Below are 26,222 nucleotides of genomic sequence, written 5' to 3'. Positions count from 1 at the left end.
GTGCATGAGCTGCTACTCATTTGAACCAGTGAAATGTAGAAGGTTGGCTCCACCAGAAACCAAGCCCCAATGGAAAGAAATCCAAATTTATAACAATGATCTCCCTTTCAAAAGGCAATCATTACCAGTAAAAATTATGAATATTTGTTCTTCTAGTCTTGTGCAAAACAAAATACTACAAATGAAAATGACAAAAGTACCTTCAAATGGTATTTCACAGTAAATATTTATTGCAACTAACCCTATAGAGAACACTTAAATAGATATTATGCACATGATCTTTGGACCTTTTTAAAATTCAAGTTGGAATATATATTTAGTGTTTTTCATGTCACAAGAACCTGGAAACAATCTGGTTAATAACACTATATTAACCCTTGGAGTACCATATAAATGTTTCCTCCTAAAATTTAAAACTGCAGAGTTATTAACTTATACGGTAATGTAGATGATTAAGAAAATGGTTCTGTACATTTCTAATAGTTCATAATCTGTTGTAAAACTGTGCAGTGGATAACTTCTGCATCCATTATGTAACAGGAGACAGAGCATATTCTGAAAGCTTACAGAAGTTTTCAGTGCTCAAGAATCAATCACTAGACAAGAAATTGTTTCTACTGAATCATGGTCTTTGTTTATGCACTTAAAACATTGTCAAAGTTCCACAATGACTTACTCATTTTTTTTTCTGTTGGGGTTCAAGTCTTTGGAGGGGAAGAGGTATGTAGAGAACTTCAAAGAGGCTGCAACTGTAACCAGTATTCATGATAAATCTTACCTTCCGCAAATTGTATTCCTTTCGCCATTTAGTATTAATGAAATAACTCTAACCTACCATCTACAGAACACCATGTGGTTTAGACATATCACTGTTTGGAATACAAAACATTAGAGAAGATTGCAACAGCACTTAATTACATGTAAATTACACCCAATGCCCTTTCCTTAAAGCCGTGTCGTAAGTGCTGTGCATCAATCACCTCTAGTTACTTTAGGTCTAGCAGCATCGACGCAGGGTTCTCCAAGTAAGATTTCCAAAGATTTGAAAAACGAGCCATTGTGGCTCCGTCAATAATCCGGTGATCAGCTGACCAGCTAACATTCATAATCTGAGCCTGGATTATTTCACCTTTGTCATTAAATCTGGGGAGAACCTAAAGAGCAACACAAAGTCAGAAATTTGGATAAGATGGCAGAAAAAGTGAATAAGATTTCTTACCTGTAAACTGCCTGTGAGGCACAGCATCATACAGCAATGAAAAAGACCCTTTGGCTCACCATGCCCTATATCATTTCTGCTTCACTCTCCTGAGTCAGCATTGCCTTTAAAATTTTACAATCACCTTGCAGTTAATCACCTTGCATTCCTTGGACATCCACCCTTCACTCCATCCATCCCCTGCATGTCGCTCACCCTTTATGTTCTGTTAGGCTGCCTCCTCCCAGGTCTGCTTGAACTCCAGTCTGCCAGGTCCGCACACAGTTTGCCAGATCCACTCAGGATCATCTTTCTGCCTCTGAGTTTCTCCCTGATACTTACTATCTCTGTGCCCTACTTAGTCCAACTCATGTTTTGCTCTGCTTTCTTACATCTCTTTAAGCTTCACCCTACCTGGTTCATGGGCCTGTCACCTTGCACATCTTCACACTGCATGGTCCACTTCCAATCACCCAGTAGCCAAATACTGTTGTGTATTCCTTGGTTATTTGCCCCTTTGCTATGCCCATGGTTCACCCTACATAGGCCACCAGGTCATCAACCCTTCAGGTCCACTTGAACTTCACTCTGCCAGGTTTGCTCAGTGTGCCAGATTCACTTGCAGTCACCTTGCACTTCTTCACATTTTGTGGCCTATTTTCAACCACTCTGCCATGTGGCCTATTTTCAATCACTCAACAGTACATTGATTGGTTAGCTTCCTCTTCCTTCTGTCCATTCCTGCGCCTAGTTTACCCAACAAGGTAATTTAGCCTTTCAGGTCTGTTTGAACTCCAATCTACTGTCCACTTGTTCCATTCTACAGTCTCTCCTTCAGGTCCTCTTGGGCCCCATCCAAGATCCGCTTGAACCTGAAACAATGATAACTGTTTTTATACGCACCTGTATCTTTCCAATTGCTCCAATAGCTACCTCTGGAGGTAGTATAACAGGTTTAGCATAGGTGCCACCAATCTACAAACAGACAAATGCTATACATTAATGATTTCTGGTGCACTCAGCGCCTTACTTTAACAGCTAAATAAAATAAATTTCAATTGTCAGTTCTACTGCACAATATTAACTGTTTTCCTAACTAGCAAAAAGCAAATGTTGGATACACACAAGCTTCCAATTGTGTAATCATTAAGAGCAAGGTGAAGCACGAGGCATGTGGCTACAGTACCTTCTGTGTGGGTTGTGTATAGAAGCCAATGCTGTAGTGTACACTCATTTGCTCAAGACATCTGTGTTCTTGATTTAGTTAGCTTGTGACACTGTAATTACATTTTTAGCTTTTCAGCAACTCAGCCATTGTACAAAGTCATAATGTGATACAATAAATACAAGTATGTAATATGCAATTTTGCCTTTGCACTGTACTGCTGCCACAAAACAAATTTCACATTTAAGACAACGATGATAACCCCAATTCTGATTATGACTCTAATCAAGCTGATGAAATCCTGTACATTATATTAACTCAATCACTAAAACCTTTGTTTTCACCTTTTCCCAATTTCACCTGAACATTAATTCTGTTTCGCTTTCTCTAAATGTCACCTAACTTGTTCTTTCCAGCATTTTCTGTTTTTATTTTAGATTTCCATCAATTTTTGATTTCTTTTCACCAAAACTCAAGCTGTCTGAGAGATGAAAAGTAAACATACAAGAGCCCAGACTGTCTCACAACATAAGTCACAGCATGGTAGTGTAGCAATTAGCTCAACACTTCGCTGCGTCAGCAAGGCGGGTTCAATTCCTGCCGCAGTCTGTAAGGAGTTTGTACATGGCTTTCCACCAGGTTCTCCGGTTTCCTCACACATTCTAAAGGTGTATGTGTTAGTAGGTTAATTGGTCACATGGGTGTAATTGGGTGGCGTGGGATTTTTGGGCCAGTGATCTGTTATCATGCTATTTCTGTAAGAATTCAAATACCAGGGCTTCAAACTTGGTTCAAATTTGAATGGTGATTAAGCAGATACTCAATTTGCTGGAAGTAACTCTATAGGGCAAATGGAGTCATATCAGCAGTGAAGGAAGAACTGATCAGAACAAAAAAAACTTGTTTCAGTTGGCATCAAGGCCAGCAGACATGGACCAAAGACCTGTGCTCTACTGTTACAGGTCCTATGACAATTTGTAAAGTATTTATGCTGCATCAGATTTATAAAGAGTCAAAAAGAATTGATGTCAGCAGTTTTAATTAATCATTAGATTATATTACAGTATTTATCTGCCCTTGGATATTGTCAGCATCAGTTGATCATCACCTATACTGGAGTTGTAATTCAGTGTTTTCATAAGGAGTACAAAAAACATTTCATTTAATACTTTCCCAATGTTTATGCATACCAGGCTGAACAAATCTTGAAATACTCAAAATTCTATGTTACAAATAAAAGAACATAGCTAAATTTTATTGCAACTACAAGCAATACATATGGCCAACAACTACTTAATCAAGTCCCTTTATTCTTGCACATCAGGATGCAAAACTTTTAAGAGATTCCAACTGTCCAATAATACACTGGGAGCCATTCCTTGGGACAACAACAACAACAAAATTTAAACCCCACTCATTTCCTTTTCATCTATAACGAAGAATCAATGTGTGATCATGGTATCTGAGTAAAACTTAAGTTTGATATTTAACATGCAACAATAAATCACCTTTAAGAATATATACGAACATAGAACATTACAGCACAGTATAGCCCTTCGGCTCATGATGTTGTGCCAACCTTTAAACCTAGTCTAAGATCAATCTAGCTCTTCTCTCCTCCATAGCCCTCCATTTTTCTACTATCTATGTACCTATCTAAGAATCTCTTTAATGTCCCTAATGTATCGGCCTCCTCACCACCCCGGCAGTGCATTCCGTGCACTCACCACTCTCTGTGTAAAAAACCTCTCCAACATCTCCCCTATGCTTTCATCCAATCTCCAAAAAGCATCCCCCTTTGTATTAGCCATTTCTGCCTGGGGAAAAAGTCTCTGGCTATCCACTTGATCTATACCTCTTATCATCTTGTACACTTCTTTCAAGTCACCCCTCATCCCCCTTTGCTCCAAGAAAAAAGCCCTAGCTTGCTCAACCAACCTTCATAAGAAATGCCCTCTAGGTATAGCTTTGTGTCATACGAAGTTTTGAATGAACAATCTTCAGTGATTTTAAAATTTTCTTTTAAAAGAGTGTTGTTAGCATAAAACAAAAGAACATTTTCCAATCAATTCAAAGTAAATCAGAAGGGGGCAAGGAACAGGACAAAACATGTGTCACATGCAAATCAGAACACCCCTTTTAATGAATATAACACTTTATTTTTCAGACCAATGAACATGGAAACCAAAGTGAAATTTGTTCCTTTGATATTTCAGAAAAAAGTGGGCTCCTGATGGGCAGTGATGATTAGAAATAAAACTGATGCTGACTTACACTGCTTTGCTCTGAAGAGGTACCTTCAAATTAATACTGAAGCAAGTCTGGAACTCAATGGTGTCACAGTGTATTGGCACGTCCTAAATTTTGTTTTAATTCAATTAAAAGTTACAAAAATCAATTTATTTAATATAATAAAGCAGTTAAGCTTTTGTATTTTCCCTCTGAACGCTTTATAAACTAGTATGCCACACTGCACATCAATATTGTGTTACTCTGTAACTGAGAGAATATAACTCAGCGTTTGTTAATCCTTATTTAAATTAGAATTAGAATACCCAATCTTGCTTCATGTATGTGATGAAATTATCAAGTGTAGCCAGAGACAACTCTGCAAAGCACAAGTCTCCTATGAAGGCAGAATAGACACAAAGCAGGAAAAATTCTGACTATAGGACATACAAGAAGAAAGTCTAATTTTGATACTTCAGAATCAATAATGAAGAGATTGAATGGTGTCACAAAACAATCTCATACTCAACGTCAGCAAGACCAAGGAATTGATTTTGAATTTAGGAAGGGAAGTCAAGAGAAAACACACCAGTCCTCATGTAGGGGTCAGCGGTAGAAAGGGTGAGCAGTTTCTAATTCCTGGCATCCACATCAAAGAGGATCTATCCTCAGCCTAAGACATTGATGTAATCAAAAGGTGGCACACCAGCAGATCTACTTCATTAGGAGTTTGAGGAGGTTCTGAATGTCGCCAAAGACTCTTGCAAATTTGGACAGCATTCTGAGTCGATGCATCGCAAAAGGCTGCAGAGAGTTGTAGACTCAGTCTTTGGTACAGCCCTTCCTGCCATCGAGAACATCTTCAAGAGGCGTGCCCCAAGAAAGCAGCGTTCATCACTGCAACCTTCACCAACTAAGACACGCCCTCTCTGCATTACTACCATCACAGAAGACGCACAGGAGCCTGGAGACCCACACTCAACATGTTAATAAGGGGTCCTTCCTCTCTGTCATCAAGTTTCTGAATGGTCCATGAACACTACCTTATTATTTGTCTTCTGTATTGTTATTTTTGTAATTTATAAACTGATGGTAGTTTATGTTTTCCAAGGTACTGCAGCTGCAAAACAACAAGTTTCATAATGTGTGCACATTAATAATCCTGATTCTAAATTTGAGTAGAGGATCATTAAAAAATATACCCAAAGACATACTAGGAAATACTGATAACATGATTGCACTTTACTGACCGTGCCAATGTTGGAGAGAGTGAATGTCCCTCCAGTAAGATCGTTTGTTCCCAGTTGATTTGCTGAACCCAGAGTAAGCAGCCGGTTTAATTCTGCTGCAATCTCAAAGACACTGAGAATCTGTACATTCTTTACTACTGGAACAATCAGACCTTGTTGTGTATCCATAGCAATGCCAATGTTATGTGAAGCCTGTCCAGAAAGACAAAACCAACTAGGATTAGCATTTCAAAAATTAGGAGTACTATCTACATATAATATGTTACATTTTCTTCACTGATGGAAATTCATTTCTTTACAGATATTAGTGAAATAAAGTTTAATGGCCAAGTATAGTTGAAACAGCTGAGTGAAAGTACTGTGTGGTAACACTTCTTCTAAACTATGTATACAATCTGAAACTAAATCTATGAGCTCAGAAAGAAAGTTACATGGGTAACAAGGTTACCGTAATAAAAATAACAAAAAGTCAAACATGGTATAAAAGTACTTCATGTGCCATACTGGAATTTGAGTGCAAATCTATTCACATTAAACAGTACATACACTGATTTTAAATTATGTAACATTCTGGCTAAAACTACTTAAAACACAATTAGCTGTAATATTCCAATGAGATTTCAAGATATCTGCAAACATATTAATTCTCAAGGACCCACAATTGGTCAGGTGATAGCAGCTGAACATTAAGCTGGAGTCAAATGTGGTAGCCATGGATACAAAGGCATGACTAAACTCTTGTTTAACCATTAACTTGAAATAAAGCACACCAGCAGCATTTAATTAGATAAAATATTTTAGGGACATGCTATCTGATGCAAACATCAAATTTGCAATGTATTTTTCCCTGTAAGTGCTGTACGTCTCAATACAATCACATTGTCCAGATGAAGCTTTTGATCTCCCTCTTCCAATGTCAGCCTCACTCATTTTCATCTATAATTTAAAGTATTGGTTACACAAGACTTCACAACATACATAGGGAAAGGATATTCAGAAATCGACCTGTAGTTTAATTCTGCAGATCTTTTTGGAAAGGAATCACCTAATCAAGCCACGTTAACAAAGTCAGATATAGCTGCAATAGACTTAATATTTCAAAGTACAAAGTATGAATACTATATATAACCTTGAGATTAGTCTCCATACAGGCAGCCACAAAACAAAGAAATGCAATAAAAACCATTAAAAAAAGACTGTGCAGAATAAAACCAAATCATGCAAACAACAAAAGTAAGCAAATAACATTCAGAACTGAAGTTCACAAGAGTGAGTCTACAGCCACGAAACCAGTTATCACTGCAGTTGATTCAGGAGTCTATTAATTGCAGGCCACAGCATCAGTTCATCTCAATCACCATCTCAATACAGGGTTAATAATGAAATTATATAATCCAGAAAAACATTCTGCATTACAATGTTCATTTTTAAGCTTTCATATAATGCAGTTATACCTTATAAGTTATAAACTGGCAGTTTTCATCCAACAAAGCGTTTAAGACAGGATATTGTAGCAACCCCAAAGATGCTGCCTGTTGGAATCAAACACAGAATTTACAAGTTACTTTCCACTAATAAAACTTAATGAAATGTTTTATATTTCACAAGATCTCTCCTCAAATTTTCTTTTATTTTATCACTGGTTTCATAATTTCATGTATTTGGACTTGTATCATAACTTTTTTATATGACATAGTATAATAACAATTTTACTACTTAGGTTGAAATAACTTGAAATATGTAACCAAACACGAGATCTCCTGTTGAATTGTAAATACTATAGGAGGACATGCGACCTATAATTTTCTGAGTATTTATCATTCAAATTTGCTGTAGAAGTATTTTTTATTCAAGTAATGTGAAAATATGCTTGCAGACACTGGCTGGTATTGGGTGAACAAAATATTTTAATTTATTCTCTAAACAATTTTTTAGTATTGAAAACAATTGTTCATCCAGAGAAATTAAGTAACACTGAAGCATACTACAGATAACAAAAAGGGAACAGGAACATCAACATTTTTGATAGATCAAAAACTTTAGCCACCGGAAAACAAGAAAAATTTAAAAAAGTGTAAGTATAAAGATGCATCCCTGACAAACTAATGGCACCATCTATCATTTACCAACTGTTGTTAAGACCAACAGCTTCATTAAGTAGCCCCACATGACTAAACTTTAAATGACAGAGCAGAAGGGCATCACCTAATTTATGTAGCAGTTTTGAAGAAGTAACCAATAGATATTTTAATTTTGATCAAAATAATCTTGCTCACCTTTATAAAGAATGGCATGAATGAAAGTTTGATGCCTCTATCTTCAGTTACAGCTTTCAGTTCTTTTCGTAGTTTTACAAGGTTAGTTAAATCTACTTCATCACAGTAGCCAAAATGAGGAATTTTCAGTGCAACAGACATTGTCTTTACCATAGCCTTTCGGATCCCTGTGATTTAAAAAAAACATTCCAAGTGTTTGTTCACTTTAATTTTGCAACATTCTGCATACAACTGAGAAGTGCAAAGCTTTTAAAAGAATCCTAATTTAACTGGAAGATATGGATTTTTGGAGATGGGATGCACTTAGTTTGACTGTTGGCTGCAGTTTACATGAAGTCTTCTGCACATTCTGCCCTTCTATCTTTTCCAATCTTTCCAGACCCACTTATCAGTCAGCAGGGAGAACATCACATTGTTTTGGAACTGGCTGCTTGAAAACCTCATTACCTTGAATGGATTTTTTTTTAAAACCTTTCCGGAAAGAAGTGGGGACTGGGGAGCACATACCTCAAAGAGTTTTAAAAAAAAAGTAATAATTTATTAAAACTGAATATAACCAAACCTAGTCAACATGGTTTTATGAAAGCAATATCATGTTTGATAAACATGATCTAATTATGAGTATGTCACCTGGAGAACTGATTGATATGTAGTATACTTAGATTTCCAAAATGCAGTTAATTAACATGGTGCCACACAAGAGGCTGGTGCATCAATTAAGAGCCCAAAGTATTGGAGGAAGTGTGTTAGCATGAATTGAAACAAGTTGCTATATGGAAAATAAAGAGTTGTAATAAATGGGTCCTTTTCAGGCTGGATTGATGTAATTAGGAGAGCATTCTAGCAAATTGGTTCCTGGCCCTCAGTTGTTTGCTATTTCCGTTGACGACCTGGAGGAAGAAACAAATTGCAAGGTTCCCAAGCTTTCCAATAATATAAAATTTCAAGGGCATTGTGTGATAAAGACATAGTAATTCTGTATTGGGATACAGATCAAGTTAGTGGGTGAAACCCTGGCATATGGAATTTAATGTTGGGGAGTACAAAGTCATGCAAAAGGTGAATATCTAAATAAAGATTCTGCAAGTTCAGTGGGATCTAAGTTTTCTAATGCCTAAATTATAAAATGTTAGCGGCTAGGACTAGCAAGTAGTAAAGAAAGCAAACAGCATGTTGTTCTTTCTTGGAGTTAAGAAAAGATACATTTGGTACAGTTGCAAGTATAGTCAAGGCTACAATTGAAATATTGTTCACAGTTTTTTTGTCTTTTTACCTAAAGGATATGGTAGAATTCAGGGCTGTCCAAAGGAGATTTACTAGGCTAATTCCTGGGACATAACAGTTGTATCCCTTAGAGTTTAGAAGAATAAGGGGTGACCTTATTCAAACATACAAAGATCCTAAGCGAGGTTGGCAGGTTAGTTGAGACATTCCCACTGGTGGGAGACAGAACACAAAGGGACATAGCAACAAAATAAAGGACCAGTCATTTACAACTGAGGTGCTTTAAAGGTATTTTCTCTGAGAGAATAGTAAACCTCTGGAATTCTTTGCCACCAAGGGTGTTGGTAGACAGATCATTAGACATATTTAAGGAGGAAGCAGATAAATATTTGAAACATTGAGGAATTCAGTGCCATGGGGAACTGGCAAAGAAGAATTGAGGCCAGCATAGATTAGTGATAATTATACTGAATGGAAGGGCAAACTAGAGGGGTCTGTTGGCCTTCTGCAGCACCTTTTTCCTTGTGTTCTTAGGTACCTCAAAAAGAACACAAGCCTTCAATAATTGCATCTGTTAAGATAAAAATAATCTCCAGAAATGAAATTTTGAATACTTCACTATTTCATACCACTTTGGGCTCATATTCCAATGTTTTCTGTATATTAAACATTTAAAAATGCAGAATATTGAGCAATCTGAAGTAGTTTACCTTTAACTGGCTCAGTTCTATCTTTATCCATAAATGTTATTTTTGGAGTTATTGGTTTAGGTACAGGAGGTGCCCCTTTAGCTTTGGGTGAAGTTGGCTCTGGTGGAGGTGGAACAATCTCAGGTGAAGGTGGTAAAATAGCACCAGTTTGCTTAGCCAAGTAGTTCAGTATATCTTCTTTGAGAATTCTTTCATCTTTTCCAGTTCCTACCACTTCACTAAGTTTAATCTGCATAAAGAACACAATGTTTCAGGAACAATGTTACATTAAAGTCAGAATCAGTTACTTTGTGGGCAGTATATTCCAAAAGTTTCAATCACAGAGGAAATTAATTTGAACCCCCAACCCCTCAGCATCATTAGTTCCAAAGATAAATTGTATGCAAAATGTTCACTGGATTGTTTTCATACATCTTGCCACAGCTGAGAGATTGATGGTGACATTGGAGCAGACTACCATTCAAACCTCTTTGATGTAATTGTGCATCAGACAAGATCTCTGTATGTAACAAGTCTACAGTGTTTGTCTCATTTTACAGCAAAGTCTGAGTGACAAAGTTCTCACCATTCAAACTCCTGGTGTCTAAACTGTTGCATTCTGCTCTTGGTCCACAACTAAACTTAAACACTTTCTTTGGGAAAATGCTAAAAGGGAAAACCAGAGCGGTGCAAGCCTAATGTGGATAAGCTCATCTCATCAATTAGTCAATGAGTACGACCAACTGCGGTGATGGGAGAAATGCTTTTTGCTACCCTTTCGGTAAAGTGAAAAAATACAATAGTGTAGAATACCATCTAGACTTACATCCTTCAAAAACATAACCTGATGCCAAGATACTTCATTTAATACAAAAACAGATGATTCAATATGAATCCCTGTAAGTTTATTCTGATAGCAAGAGAGAAAACTGCCAAACTATATTCCTCTCCCAGACCAAAAATATAACCATCATGTTCAAAGGTAGAATAAAAATTGGGAAATAAAACACTAGAATATGCTTCAATGATTTTTTTAAATGCAAGTGCTACAAACATGATAATTAAATTAGAAAGTCTAAATGCACAGGCTTGGAATCTGTAAACAGAATAGCTAACTTTGACATTTAAGGTGTATCCCCATCACATAAATTGAAGAGTGCACAGATGCAAAATCAGACAGAGGTTAGGTTAACCTGTCTGCGAATCCAGCATTTCGTTTTTACTGCTCTAATGCAAGTAGACTGAGCATTTATCCAAGGCTGCTAAAATGCAGTTGAAATTACAAAGAAACACAAAGCATCTGTCACCACGCAATGGAAGCTGAATGAAGCCAGGAGATTTAGAAGCCCTGAGAGCCATTTGAGAACAATAACAACCTGTAAATCACATCAATTACATTATATTAAAAAATCAGATAAGCTGGACTATTTGAGCAAGAACACAAAGAGCATTGTTTGAATTTGTTGAATGTGCAGTATCTTCTCTAACAGTCACACCACAAATACTTCAAATCTTACAGTGCCCATGGTAACATTTGCATTAAGTTGATGTATAGCTGTAGGGTGAGTTTTCTTTTGTAGCAGTTGAGCATTACTGGCAAATAACTTTATATACATAACATACAAAATTAAATGAAAACTTTTGGTTGCTTCATAGGAACCTGATAACCTTTCAAAACAGATTTGTCGTTTTATTTCAATAACAAATGGAAACCAGACTTTCAGGGGCTGATAAATGGAGACTGTTAGATAAACAAGTACCTACCCATCAACAGAACACATTGTAACTTACGTTGTTTTCCATGGCAAGTCGGCGCACAGCAGGTGTTGCTAGTATTTTCTGCCCTTTTATCTCTTGGTGCGTATGTTCCTCATTCAGCACCGCAGGTGCTTCAACAACATCTTGTTCTGGAACAACAGCTGTGGCAGAAGCATAGGGAAGTTAACCATATTCACTTTTGCTAAATTGCAGACTATTAACTTCAAAATTTTTGCCATTTTATGTTCTGAACCTAGCTGAGCAATCCTAATTCATATATTTTTTAAAAATACTCAGTTTCCTGTGCAGATATTGTATCTGATTTCACAATTCTATCAACACCAAAGCTCTTAATGTCTACCATCATTACATGGGAGGATGAAAGAAGCATTGTCACTATCTATGGTTACTTGGCCTGGCTCACATTTTGTGGATGAATGCCAGATATCACCTAGTAGTTAAATCCAGAAGTTACAGTCAATGAACATTATAAAAAGTGGTTGAGTTATCTTTTTTCATTAGTCAAGGCACAAAGTATAGAGCGGGGATATTATGCAGAGTAAAACAGCAGTTAAGGTAGCCACTTTACAGGAAAATTACAACAGAACTAGGCAGGAGACAAAGGAAGACAAGGTCAGAACTGAAGAATTTTATTAATGAAGAAAGATAAGAAAGCTGGTGTTTTTTTTGGGCACAGAGGAGACAGAGGGGAGATTTACTTCAGATTAAAGGAGGTATTAAGATTTTTTAAACTACTGTAAGTAGTTGGTGAGAGGGTTCTGGAACTGAGTGTCTGAAGGGATAGTGGACACGTAAAGCTTTACATTTAAAAAGTGCTTGGATGTGCGAGAAGCTGCAGGATCATTGACCAAGAGTTGTAAACTTGAATGAAGCTACAGTTGCTCTTAGTCTACAGCAGTGGTCCCCAACCACCGAGCCACAGACCGGTACTGGGCCACAAAGTATGTGCTACCAGGCCGCGAGGAAACGATATGATTTGGCGATATGAAACAATACGAGACAGCTGCACCTTTCCTCATTCCCCGTCACGCCCACTGTTGAACTTGAACACATGCGAGGTCATCACTTGGTCATTAACCTACAACTACTCAATGAGTAAAAAAAACATCGCTTGAGAGTTTCTTTGGAAGAGGTGGGAGGGGACATAAAAGGCCTAATGATGATGATAACGCAGACACAGCTGAGGCCGAGACTGCAAAAAAAAAAGCTTCCTTCAATAGAAAATATGATGAGCCGTACTTAAATATGGCTTTATTGCAACTGGTGACTTGCAGACTCCAAGCCCCCTGTGTGTGATTATGTGGAGACAAGCTGTCTAATGAGGCAATGAAGCCCTCAAAACTGCTTCAGCACCTTGAGTCCAAGCACCCTGCACTTAAAGACAAACCCATTGAGTTTTTTTGAGCAGGAAAAAACATGATCAAGCGGGACAGAAGCAAGTGCTGAGGGCCACCACCTCCACAAATGCTGCTGTTCTGAGAGCATCGTACTTAGTGAGTGGATAGCTGTATTGCTAAGGCTAAGAAGCCTTCCACGGTTGGTGAAGAATTGATTCCGCTTGCTGCCAAGGACATGTGCTGTGGACTGTTGGGAGAAGCTGCAGCTAACAAGATGGCACAGGTTTCTCTTTCAGCTACCAGTGTTTCAAGAAGAATCGATGACATAGCGGAGGACATCAAAGCACAGCTGTTGGAACGGCTTAACGAGTCACCATGGTATGCTATCCAGGTCAACAACAAGGCAATGCTGCTGGTTTATGTGTGATATATATTTCAAAACGATGTGCATGAGGATATGTTGTGTGCACTGCCGCTGCCAACTAACACAATTGGGGCAGAACTATTCAAGTCTTTGAATGACTACATGTCAGGCAAACTGGACTGGTCATTCTGTGTTGGAATATGCAGATGGGGCTGCAACTATGACTGGACAGCTGTCTGGTTTCACTACCCGAGTCAAAGAGGTTGCTCCTGAATGCCAGTCTACACACTGTGTCATACACAGAGAAATGCTAGCTAGCCGAAAAACGTCACCTGATCTTAACAGTGGATGGAGTGACGTTGATGAAGTTATCAATCACGTCAAAGCAAAAGCCCATAACTCACGTCTGTTTGAACAGCTTTGCGAGGAAATGGATCAGAGCACAAACGCCTTCTCTTACACACTGAAGTCAGGTGGCTATCAAGGAGGAGAGCCCTGGCCAGGGTTTTTGAGTTAAGAGAGCAGCTACAGAGATTTCTTTCAGGAAAAAAGTCACCACTGGCAGCACACTTCAGTGACGAGGAGTGGATAGCAAAATTCGCTTATCTGTGTGACATCTTCAACCTGCTCAATGAACTCAATTTGTCACTTCAGGGGAGAATGACAACTGTCTTCAAGTTGGCAGATAAAGTGTCTGCTTTCACAGCCAAACTGGAACTGTGGGGACGGTGAGCGGACAGGAGCATATTTGACATGTTCCCAACATTAGCTGGGATTTTGGTCTCCCATCACCCCTCGATGGGACTGTCTTATTGCAGGGAAACAAGCCCAGGGCTCCCACTGATTCAGCAATATTGGTGTGTTGCAATGATTTTATATGTTCATACGAGGAAAATATGCGCTGTGTGTTTAATATCCGAACATTACTTAAAATGTTATGATGTTATTGACTTATAAAGTGACTTATAATCGACTTATCACTATATTCATGCAAGGAAAATATGCGCTGTGTGTTTAATATTAAATTCGTTAGATAAACCCTTTTAGAAATGAAATTGAGTGTATTAGCCATTTATAAACAACATATAGTTGACTTATCACCTATATTCTGGTCATGATTAACAACCCCCCCCCCCCCCCCCGGTCAGCTGGTCTGCAACAATATTGTCAATATTAAAACTGTCCGTGGTGCAAAAAAGGTTAAGGACCCCTGCTCTACAGGCATGGCCACAATGGGCTTTCCATGGGATAGTTTTAGAACCGCATTCCCTGCTCTTCCACATCATGCACTGTTACAGTATACCCTGCCATATTCAGTAGAAACCAAACCAGCAAGAGACAAGAATTTTAATATTATGAACTAATCTCGTAGTAAATGCAAGTCTGAAACCTTTATGCCTTTTTGAATGAAGTGCAATTGAATTTTAAATGCTTTCCAATTTAATAATTAAAAACAACTCTGTTTCCAGTTTTTCTCACCAATTTCATTGATTATTCAGTCTGGTACATAACATCAGCATCACAGCAAGAAGTGCCTAGAGCAAAGTAATGCTCAGTGTAACCAACACAGGAAATGGGAGATACACACAACTAACTATGAGGTTACCAGCAAGAGCAATTACTTCATTGTTGATCCAAAAATGCAATTGATAAGAAATGCTTTTTCAAAACATATGGTGACCTTTCAGTGACTGAAATCACAAGCAAAAAAAACTCAAAATACCCAAATAATTATTGACTTCAGGGAGGAAATCAGAGGTCCATGAGCCAGTCTTCGTCAGGGGATCAGAGGTGGAGAGGGTCAGCAACTTAAAATTCCTCAGTGTTAACATTTCAGAGGACCAGTCAATTACAAAAAAAGCATGGCAGCACCTCTACTTCCTTAGGAGTCTCCAAAGATTCTGCATGACATCTAAAACTTTGATCAACTTCTATAGATGTGTGTTGGAGAGTATATTGACTGTGATTTTATATTTGCACACAGGTTGTCTTCCCTGTTGGTAGCATGTCTTATTGATTCTATTATGGTTATTGGATTTATTGAGTATTCTTGCAAGAAAATAAATCTCAGGGTTGAATATGATGACATATATGTACTTTGATAATAAAATTTACTTTGAAATGACATAAAAATTAAGATTTTTGCAAGTGTTTATAATCACTATGTGATGCAATAGGTCAGCACACCATAACAAGGATTTGGGACTTAATCCACTCCGTGATTAAGACCCTATAAGGCTTCAAGATATGTAAAAATCAGTGGGCACATTCCTTAATTATTCCTGTTAGTCCTGACGAAGGGTCTCGGCCTGAAACGTCGACTGCACCTCTTCCTACAGATGCTGCCTGGCCTGCTGCGTTCACCAGCAACTTTGATGTGTGGGCACATTCCTTTATCTTTTTAGCAGAACAGGGAGAAAGCTTAAAGTAATACTTAGGTAAATTTGCTTCTTCTGTTGAGAATCAGCTGCTGTCAACAATTACTTAATAGGGATAGGAGAATGAGCAAATTAGTGCCTGGCACTGATAGACGAGAATGAAGCTCCTCTGCTCCCTTTCACGTGCAGGGTGGAAGACAAGGCTCACTCCGAACCCACCCAGAAGCAGACTGCAAGGACATGCACAATCCATGAAATATTTCCATTAAGTTACACTGGGGTATCCCCATCCTTCATGGTGGGCCTCACCTAAAGAGAAAGAAAATTAAGTTCAATTCTGCTAAGAGCTCTCTCCCTAACTGAGCCACAGAGAGCAAAGTTTTAGGTTTGTTCTATCTAACCAGGAATTCTTGACGAAGCATTGCTGAATGTAAAATGCATTTAATAGCTGGACTGGAAAACCTTTTCCACCGACAGATAGAAAAAAATGTGTGGGTTCTGGTTCCTACAACTGCCAATGCAAAATCAAATAAAATCCAAAACAAAACCAAACTTCAAAATCTACGTTTGTAGATTTCAGCTTTCAATTTTTATCAAATTTGCTAATTTATACAAATTAAAAAAGATTAATGTTGTAACACCAAATACTCTCAGGGCAGTCAATTGGAAATGTACTGGTGCCAGGAACAACAAAATACAAGTTGCAGTGAAATACCAAAATGGTGGATATAATGGGAGCTTCATTAATCTTCAACTAAACTACTCATTTCACTCTTGAATAATGCAACAGTTTGTGACAACAGTTACAATCATATTCAGCAAAAACATTTTTACCAGGTTACACAGTCCAATTAATCTGGCAACAATCACAATAGCAGTTCTGGTGGGCGAGTAAGATTGGTTGTGCATGACAGATCAAGATCACCTGAAATGAACACATTATAGAAACCACTTATCACAGCCATTAAAGAACGGTTGCGTCTCAAAAACCTTCAGTGGAATAGATGTTTTACTGCTTTCAATCTCTGCTTGGATCCTCCTTCCAAAGCCCTTACTGAACTAGGGCGAAGGTTGCTATGATACAGTCACTTTACTGACAAAATATCCAATTTAAAGGACTATTTAAGCAGCTTCAGCTTTTGCAGACTTTTACCACCACACAAAAAGTATTCAAGACACAGAGCCAGCCAAACCTTTGGTGGCATTCCACAGCAAAGGCAGTGTATTACATTCAAAGCAAAGAAAAATATTTCTCATTCTGGTACTGTGAATGAACACGACAGGACAAGGCCTATTCACACCAGATTGGGTAGACTGCAGCATAATGTTGTTTTCAGATCTGTTTAATAAGAAGATAATGATGGGCGATAATATTTATAAAATATTCCTTTGTTGTTGGCCTGATAAAAAGTGAGTCTAGTGATTTATTAATGAAAAATCGATAAACAGGTATTTTGTACCTTCACTATAGAGAATACAAATAACTTGGAAAACCTCACCTATAATCACTAGGAAAGTGATACTGAGCAAATTGTTGGAGCTGAAAGCTGATAAATAGTGGTGTCCTGATGGACTTCATCCTTGATTGCTATAAAGTGACTAATGAGAGGGCTGACACATTAGTACGAATTATCCAAAATTCCCTAGATTCAGGAAAGGTCCCATTAGACTGGAAAAATATTAAATGAAACTCCTTCATTAAAAGGGGAAGGAGAAAAAAACAACAGTACTACAGGCATCAATTTTACATATGCTACTGGATAAACATTAAAAGCAAATATTTCATAATAAGACACACAAAAAACTTCAAAGTAATCACACAAAGTCAACATGGCTTTGTGAAAAAGAAATCATATCTGATCAATTTGTTGGAGCTCATTAAAGTTGTAACGTGCTATGGATAAAGGGCAACTGGTATATTTTGATCTTCAGAAGGCATTTAATTAGATGTTGCATTGGTTATTGCACAACATAGTTACATAATTAGAAAATTAGTTGGATAATAGAGAAAACGGTTGGCAAAATGGAACAAGCACTGTGGAGCAAGGATCTGTGCTTGGGCCTCAACATTTTACTTTTTTTATATCAATGTCTTGGATGAAGGCACCAAAGTTATAGCTCCAAAATTTGCTGATGGTATAAAGTTAGGTTGGAAAATGTGAGGAGGTTATGAAGAGGCTAAAGTCAATTCAGATAGTGGACAAAGATCTGGCTTTGGAGTATAATGCAGGATATGTAAAATTCTCCATTTGGTATAAAAATAACAAAGTAGGATTTTATCCAAATAATGAGACTTGCAGAGCTTTGAGTTGCAACACGATCCAAGTATTCCACTCCACCTTTTACAAAAGACTAGTATGAATGCACAGCTAATAATCAGTACAGCTAACAAAGTTTTGTTATTTAATGCTGGACAAGCCATTACAAAAGTAGAGAGGTGAACTGGTGAGATCACATCTAGAGTGCTGTGCATAGTCTTTTTTTAAGGAAAGATGAAAATTTATTGGGAATATTTTTGTGGATAACTAGACTAAGACCTGGATTGGGCTTTGCGATGACTGAAGTCCACTAGTGAGCAGTGGTGTTAAGCAAGATTCAGTGTTAGGACCATTTATTTTCATATTATATGTCAGTGATTTGCATGATGGAATTGATGGCTTTGTGGCTGAGCTTGCTGACAATACAAAGATAGATGGAGGGGCAGGAAGTGTTGAGGAAGCAGGGAGTCTGCAGAGGACTTGGGCAGATTAAGAGAATGGCAAAGAAATGGCAGATGGAATACAGTGAAGGGAAATGTATGGTCATACACTTTGGCAGAAGTAAAAAAGGCACTTCCCTGTTTACAAAAATATAGACAATTTTCTAAACAGGGATCAAATTCAGAAATCAAAGGTGCAAAGGAACATGGCAGTCATTGTGCAGTATTCCCTAAAGGTTAACACACAGGTTGAGTCGGTGGGAAGGAAGGCAAATGCAATGTTAGCACTTATTTTCAGAGGACTAGAATAAGCAAGGATGTAATGCTAAGGCTTTATAAGGCATTGGTCAGCCTGCAATTGGAGTATCATAAGCAGTTTTCGGCCACTTACCTAAAAAAGGATATGCTGGCATTGAAGAGGATACAGAGAAGGTTCACAAGAATGATCCTGGGAATGAAAGAGCTAATATACGAGAAGTGTTTGATGGATCTGGGCCTGCACTTGCAAGAGTTTAGAAAGTTGGGGGGGGGGGGGGAGGAATCTCATTGAAACCTATTCAATTTTGAAAGGCCTCAACAGGGTGGACATGGAGAGGCAGTAGGGAATTTTAGGACCAGAGGGTACAGCCTCAGTATACAAGGACTTCCCTTTAAAACAGAGACTATACTCCTTGCCCATCCTCTGGGCTCCCCCCCCCCTTTCTTTCTCCCTAGGCCTCCCGTCCCATGATTCTCTCGTATCTCTTTTGCCAATCAACTGTCCAGCTCTTGGCTCCATCCCTCCCCTCCTGTCTTCTCCTATCATTTTGTATCTCCCCCTCCCCCTCTCAAATCTCTTACTAGCTTTTCTTTCAGTTAGTCCTGACGAAGGGTCTCGGCCCGAACGTCAACTGTACCTCTTCCTAGAGATGCTGTCTGTCCTGTTGCGTTCACCAGCACTTTTATGTGTGTTGCTTGAAATTCCAGTATCTGCAGATTTCTTCGTGTATGAGGAAGAATTTCTTTAGCCAGAGGATGAATCTGTGGAATTTCATTGCCAAAGACAGCTATGGAAGCCTTGTCATTGGGTTTATTTAAAGTGGAGGATGACATGTTCTGATTAGTAAGAGTGCCAAAGTTACAGAGAGAAGGTGGAAAAATGAGGCTGAGAGGGATAATAAATCAGCCATGATAGAATGGCAGAGAACATTCAGATGACCTAATTTTGTTCCTGTTGTATGTCTTACAGTCTTACGGATTGGGTAGGTTATCCCATGAGAAATGATGGAAAAGCTAAATGTGTATCCACCGGAGTTTAGAAAAGTGAAGGGAACTTAATCAAAGCAAAATAGGTTCTGAGGGCCTTAAAAGAGTGATGTTTCAATTGCGAGAGAATCTGAGAGCTAATTCAATAGGCCAAGTGGCCTAATTCCCCTCCTATATCTTATGGTCTAAGACTTATTCATATTAAAATTGATGGAATTAAAACTTCAGAATTTGAAAAATTACATGTCTACAAACAACCTTCTCCACCTAAGGAGGACAATCAGTTTCTTCAGTCAAGTAATATGACCAAAACTATCACGTCAAGTATCAATCCAATAAATCTGGAGCATTCTCTCCAAAGCTATGAGAAGTTTCTTACAAAAAGTATGATAACTGGGCAGTACTTCGGCTGAGGTTTACCAGCTATTTACATAAAGTTGAAAAAAAGTTCTTTGCCTTTGCATTTTACACTTCAAGCCAAGGCCCTATGTGTTTCTGGAAAGTCTTACTTTCTGAAATGCATTGACACTCTCAAAGATAAATACATATACACATAAGCGTGCGCGTTTGACTTCTATTGGTCCAATTCATATTGAATTATATCAACATCGCCCCTACACTAATTAGTCCCAAGTTTGATGTACCTTTTATAGCTTCTGTTTCGATATCAATGAGTGGTTTGCCCACATAAGCAGTATCATCCACATTGTAATAAATTTTTCGAACAACACCGTCGTATCGGCTGGTTATTGTAACTGATGCTTTGTCACTCTGGACTTCGCAGATGCTGTCAAACTGTGATACTGTGTCTCCCACCTTTACGTACCTGTAAGGATCAGAGAAAGGAAGTCACTACAAGACATTGGAACACGTAGCTATATCAAACGTGTGATCACTTAGGAATAAAGGCTTTATGGAAAATGTGTTCAAATTGGCTACAAAGACAGAATTAGATGAGGCTGGAAAATAGTCAAGAAGAACTACTACCATTTCTCAATCAGTACCAGCAAATATTTTTCAGAAACACAAACAGGAATTGTGCAGATGCTGTGCCCTTCGCCCACACCTCAGCGAGTTCCATGTTCGCTATGATGCGGAACTCTTCTTCCGCTGTCTCCGTCTCCGAGCCTACTTCTTCGGCAAGGACTCTCCCACCCCCACCAATGACCCCTTCTCCCGTCTTCAACCCTCCTCCTCTTCATGGACACCCCGCTCTGGTCTTCTGCCTGCTCTGGATCCCTTTATCGCTAACTGCCGATGGGACATCAACCGTCTCGACTTCACCGCACCCTGTTCCAATTCCAACCTCACTCCTTCGGAACGCTTTGCTCTCCACTCCCTCCGCACTAATCCTAACATTATTAAACCCGCCAATAAGGGGGGTGCTGTTGTAGCCTGGCATACTGACCTCTACCTTGCCGAGGCACATCGACAACTTGCGGATACCTCCTATTTACCCCTCGATCATGACCCCACTAAGGAGCACCAGCCCATTGCCTCCCACACCATCACCGACTTTATCCGCTCAGCGGATCTCCCATCCACTGCTACCAACCTCATAGTTCCCACACCTCGCACTTCCTGTTTCTACCTCCTACCCAAGATCCACAAACCTGCTTGTCCTGGCAGACCTATTGTCTCAGCTTGCTCCTGCCCCACTGAACTCCTTTCTGCATACCTCGACACGGTTTTATCCCCCCTTGTTCAATCCCTTCCTACCTATGTTCGTGACACTTCTCATGCTCTTAAACTTTTCGATGATTTTAAGATCCCTGGCCCCCACCGCTTTATTTTCACCATGGATGTCCAGTCCCTATATACTTCCATCCCCCATCAGGAAGGTCTCAAAGCTCTCAGCTTCTTTTTGGATTCCAGACCCAATCAGTTCCCCTCTACCACCACTCTGCTCCATCTAGCGGAATTAGTCCTTACTCTTAATAATTCCTCCGTTGGCTCCTCCCACTTCCTCCAAACTAAAGGTGTAGCTATGGGCACCCGTATGGGTCCTAGCTATGCCTGTCTTTTTGTTGGTTTTGTGGAACAATCTATGTTCTATGCCTATTCTGGTATCTGTCCCCCACCTTTCCTTCGCTACATCGATGACTGCATTGGCGCTGCTTCCTGCACGCATGCTGAGCTCGTTGACTTTATTAACTTTGCCTCCAACTTTCACCCTGCCCTCAAGTTTACCTGGTCCATTTCCGACACCTCCCTCCCCTTTCTAGATCTTTCTGTCTCTGTCTCTGGAGACAGCTTATCCACTGATGTCTATTATAAGCCTACTGACTCTCACAGCTATCTGGACTTTTCCTCTTCTCACCGTCTCTTGCAAAAATGCCATCTCCTTCTCGCAATTCCTCCGTCTCCGCTGCATCTGCTCTCAAGATGAGGCTTTTCATTCCAGGACGAGGGAGATGTCCTCCTTTTTCAAAGAAAGGGGCTTTCCTTCCTCCACTATCAACTCTGCTCTCAAATGCATCTCCCCCATTTCACACACATCTGCTCTCACTCCATCCTCCCACCACCCCACTAGGAATAGGGTTCCCCTGGTCCTCACCTACCACCCCACCAACCTCCGGGTCCAACATATTATTCTCCGTAACTTCCAGCACCTCCAACGGGATCCTACCACTAAGCACATCTTTCCCTCCCCCCCCCCCCGCTTTCCGCAGGGATCGCTCCCTACGCAACTCCCTTGTCCATTCGGCCCCCCCATCCCTCCCCACTGATCTCCCTCCTGGCACTCATCCTTGTAAGCGGAACAAGTGCTACACATCAGGGCCCCAGACAATCCTTCCAGGTGAGGCAACACTTCACCTGTGAGTTGGCTGGGGTGATATACTGCGTCCGGTGCTCCCGATGTGGCCTTCTATATATTGATGAGACCCGACGCAGAGTGGAACACCTATGCTCTGTCCGCCAGAGAAAACAGGATCTCCCAGTGGCCACACATTTTAATTCCACATCCCATTCCCATTCTGACATGTCTATCCACGGCCTCCTCTACTGTAAAGATGAAGCCACACTCAGGTTGGAAGAACAACACCTTATATTCCATCTGGGTAGCCTCCAACCTGATGGCATGAACACCGACTTTTCTAACTTCCGCTAATGTTCCACCTCCCCCTTGTACCCCCTCTGTTATTTATTTATATACACACATTCTTTCTCTCACTCTCCTTTTTCTCCCTCTGACTATACCCCTTGCCCATCCTCTGGTCCCCCCGCCCCTTGTCTTTCTCCCTGGACCTCCTGTCCCATGATCCTCTCATATCCTTTTTGTCAATCACCTGTCCAGCTCTTGGCTCCATCCCTCCCCCTCCTGTCTTCTCCTATCATTTTGGATCTCCCCCTCCCCCTCCCACTTTCAAATCTCTTACTAACTCTTCCTTCAGTTAGTCCTGACGAGGGGTCTCAGCCTGAAACGTCGACTGTATCTCTTCCTAGAGATGCTGCCTGGCCTGCTGTGTTCACCAGCAACTTAGATGTGTGTTGCTCAAATATTTTTCAGCAGTGCTTTATTAGTGATTTTCCCAAATGCAGGAAATTGGTAAAGTGCTGAGGTGTCTGTGCTGCACAAGACCATAAGACAAAGGAGCAGAAGCCAGCCATTCGGCCCGTCGAGTGTGCTCCGCCATTTTATCATGAGCTGATCCATTCTCCCATTTAGTTCCACTCCCCCGCCTTCTCAAACAAGAGTTCATTCATCAGAAATGAGAGGAGTGGCTGAAGAGACAAGTATAATTTACATAAATTGAGTTAATTGAGTTTTTATATTAATTATAGGTCATTAAATTTGGCATTTTAATTTTATATACATTATAACATTAATTTTTGAATTTTTAAATTATTTCTAGCTTCTTCAATATTTCAATGTATTAAGACATTAATTATTAATTATTCTCAACTTTGACAGCATGTTGGCAAGGACTTATTCAGTATTTTTGTGGGCAGGGCTTGTTCTAATTTGCTCTCCTAATGTTATCCAATACCTGGCTACTGCACATATCTTTGCTGATGGTGGATCTGGATGATTTGAGTCAACAATTCAACATTGGCTGATCCAGAAAAATCTACACACAGAACATAAGTAAGCAGCAACCTGACAGAAAGTGAGGTCTAATAAAGGGGAGGCTTCTAATGCTTCCAAAAATTGTGTAAGAACTAGGAAGATTTAAGCATATGACAAGATTTGTCCAATGAATCGCTAGAGAGAAAAACAGAACCAAAGGCAAAAGACAAAATGAGTAATATTTGCTGATAACATATGAATTTTTTTTATTTCAAAATATACTTTATTCAAAAATAAATATTTACAATAAACCATTCAATAACTTTTCATCCTTTACATATGTTTCCATTATAGTCAGTACATATCCGTATTTATAGCCACCCACGTGGCACTCCAGTAGTTCAGTTTACCATATCATTGTTGAGGGGTATACTCCCCGCCCCCCCCGACCCCTCCCACTCCCACGGGTGGAGAAACCTATACTGTGGTCCTTCCCCACCGGGCCCTTGCGGTGGCTGTACCGAGTTTCACTGCGTCCCTCAGCACGTACTCCTGCAGCCGAGAATGTGCCAGTCGGCAGCATTCTCCCACGAACATCTCCATGTGCTGGTAGATCATCAAGTTTCGGGCCGACCAAAGAGCGTCTTTCACCGAGTTGATGATCTGCCAGCAGCACCGGACGTTGGTCTCCATGTACGTCTCCGGGAACAGCCCGTAGATCAGAGAGTCCTCTGTTACGCAGCTGCTGGGGATAAAACGTGACACTAGCCCGTCCATCCTCCTCCACACCCTCTTTGCGAACTGGCAGTGTGCAAAGAGGTGGGTCACAGACTCCTCTTCACTGCAGTCCTCCCGCAGTCCTCCCGTGGGCAGTGGGGTGCGGAGACGACGTTCCGGGCGTACAGGAGGGCTCTGACTGGGAGGGCCCCTCTCACCGCCAGCCAGGCGAGGTCTTGGTGCCTGTTGATGAGATCTGGCGATGAGGCATTTTGCCAGATGAACTGGACAGTCTGCTCAGGGAACCACCCCACTGTGTCCATCACGTCCTTCTCCTGCAGTGCCTGCAGGACACTACGTGCCGACCACTGCCTGATGGCCCTGTGGTCAAAGGCGTTCTCCTGGAAGAACTTTGCTATGTAGGACAGGTATGCTGGCAACGACCAGCCGACTGGGGCATCGCGCGGGAGTGGGGCCAGACCCATCCTTCGTAGCCAGGGTGACAGGTAGAACCTGGGCACATAGTGGTACTTGGTGCCCACATACCTGGGCTCTACACACAACCTGATGCAGCCACATACGAAGCTGGCCATCAGAGTGAGGGCGACATTGGGGACGTTCTTGTCCCCGTTGTCCAGGGACTTGTGCATGACGGTCCGTCTCACCCGCTCCATCTTGGATCCCCAGACGAATCTGAAGACAGCCCGGGTGATTTCCGAGCTGTAGGAGCGGGGGACGGGCCAGACCTGCGTCAAGTACAGCAGCCCTGAGAGCACCTCACACCTGATGACCAGGTTCTTGCCCGTTATCGACAGGGAGCGCCCTCCCCACAGTCCCAGTTTCTGTTTCACCTTGGCAGTCCGCTCCTGCCAGTTCTTGTTGCACGCCTCAGCCCCTCCGAACCAGATCCCCAACACCTTCACATGGTCAGACCTGATGGTGAAGGGGACGCTGGATCGGTCGGGCCAGTTGCCGAAGAGCATGGTTTCGCTCTTCATGCGGTTGACCCTGGTGCCAATCAACCTGCGAACTAATTTTTTTTTTTTCCAAAAATACTTTATTCAGAAATATTACAAAATAAAAATAATTACATACAGAAAAAGAAAACCATTCGTTGACTGTGAGTCCTTATTCAATACAGTTATTAACAATAAAATTTTGCGTTGACTCTGTTCATTTACAAATGAAAGATGTTTACAGTAAATCATGTGTTTACTCTCAACTCTTGGTCAAGTGTTAAGACTTATTAACAATCAAAATTTTCAACAATAAAGGCAGGCAATGGCTCTAATACTTTCCCAAATTAACAATTCCACCCACTCCTTGGGCACCATGTTGATTATCTGTCCACACCGCTGATGAGGGTAGGTCTCCTCCCCACCCAACCTCTCCCCCTCCTACGGGTGATGAACGTTAAACTGTGGTCCTTCCCCACCGGGCCTTCGCGGTGGCTGCACCAAGTTTGAGTGCATCCCTCAGAACGTACTCCTGCAGACGAGAGTGTGCCAGTCGGCAGCATTCAGTCACGGACATCTCCGTCAGCTGGCAGACCATCAAGTACTCCAAGGAACAAAGCTTGAGCCTCAATTAGTCTTAGAACAATATAGCATGGATACAGGTCCTTTGATCTAATCAGTCCACGCCAAGCTCGTCCCAATTTC

At 40.4% G+C, this 26,222-nt stretch overlaps 1 protein-coding gene across 2 annotated transcripts in view; it reads right to left on the bottom strand.

Annotated features, from left to right (window-relative positions):
* Positions 1 to 697: 697 nt before the first annotated feature.
* dbt (dihydrolipoamide branched chain transacylase E2) overlaps positions 698 to 26,222 on the bottom strand; it is a 48,027-nt gene continuing 22,502 nt past the window's right edge. Inside the window, exons 4-11 of one of the 2 annotated variants that reach the window (XM_072274109.1) lie at positions 20,477 to 20,658; positions 11,823 to 11,950; positions 10,053 to 10,281; positions 8,119 to 8,285; positions 7,297 to 7,374; positions 5,843 to 6,034; positions 2,102 to 2,173; positions 698 to 1,154 (exon numbers count right to left, since the gene is read on the bottom strand). In XM_072274109.1, coding sequence (XP_072130210.1) covers positions 987 to 1,154; positions 2,102 to 2,173; positions 5,843 to 6,034; positions 7,297 to 7,374; positions 8,119 to 8,285; positions 10,053 to 10,281; positions 11,823 to 11,950; positions 20,477 to 20,658 — 1,216 coding nt within the window. In that variant the 3' untranslated portion in view covers positions 698 to 986. Of the gene's footprint in view, positions 1,155 to 2,099; positions 2,174 to 5,635; positions 5,713 to 5,842; positions 6,035 to 7,296; positions 7,375 to 8,118; positions 8,286 to 10,052; positions 10,282 to 11,822; positions 11,951 to 20,476; positions 20,659 to 26,222 lie in introns of those variants that run through there. The other variant, XM_072274110.1, reaches the window with a different exon arrangement.

This window comes from Mobula birostris, chromosome 12 (assembly GCF_030028105.1).
Source record: "Mobula birostris isolate sMobBir1 chromosome 12, sMobBir1.hap1, whole genome shotgun sequence".
Taxonomy (NCBI): domain Eukaryota; kingdom Metazoa; phylum Chordata; class Chondrichthyes; order Myliobatiformes; family Myliobatidae; genus Mobula; species Mobula birostris.
The sequence above is the reverse complement of the archived record's forward strand: the minus strand, read 5'-3'. Positions and strand labels throughout refer to the sequence as shown.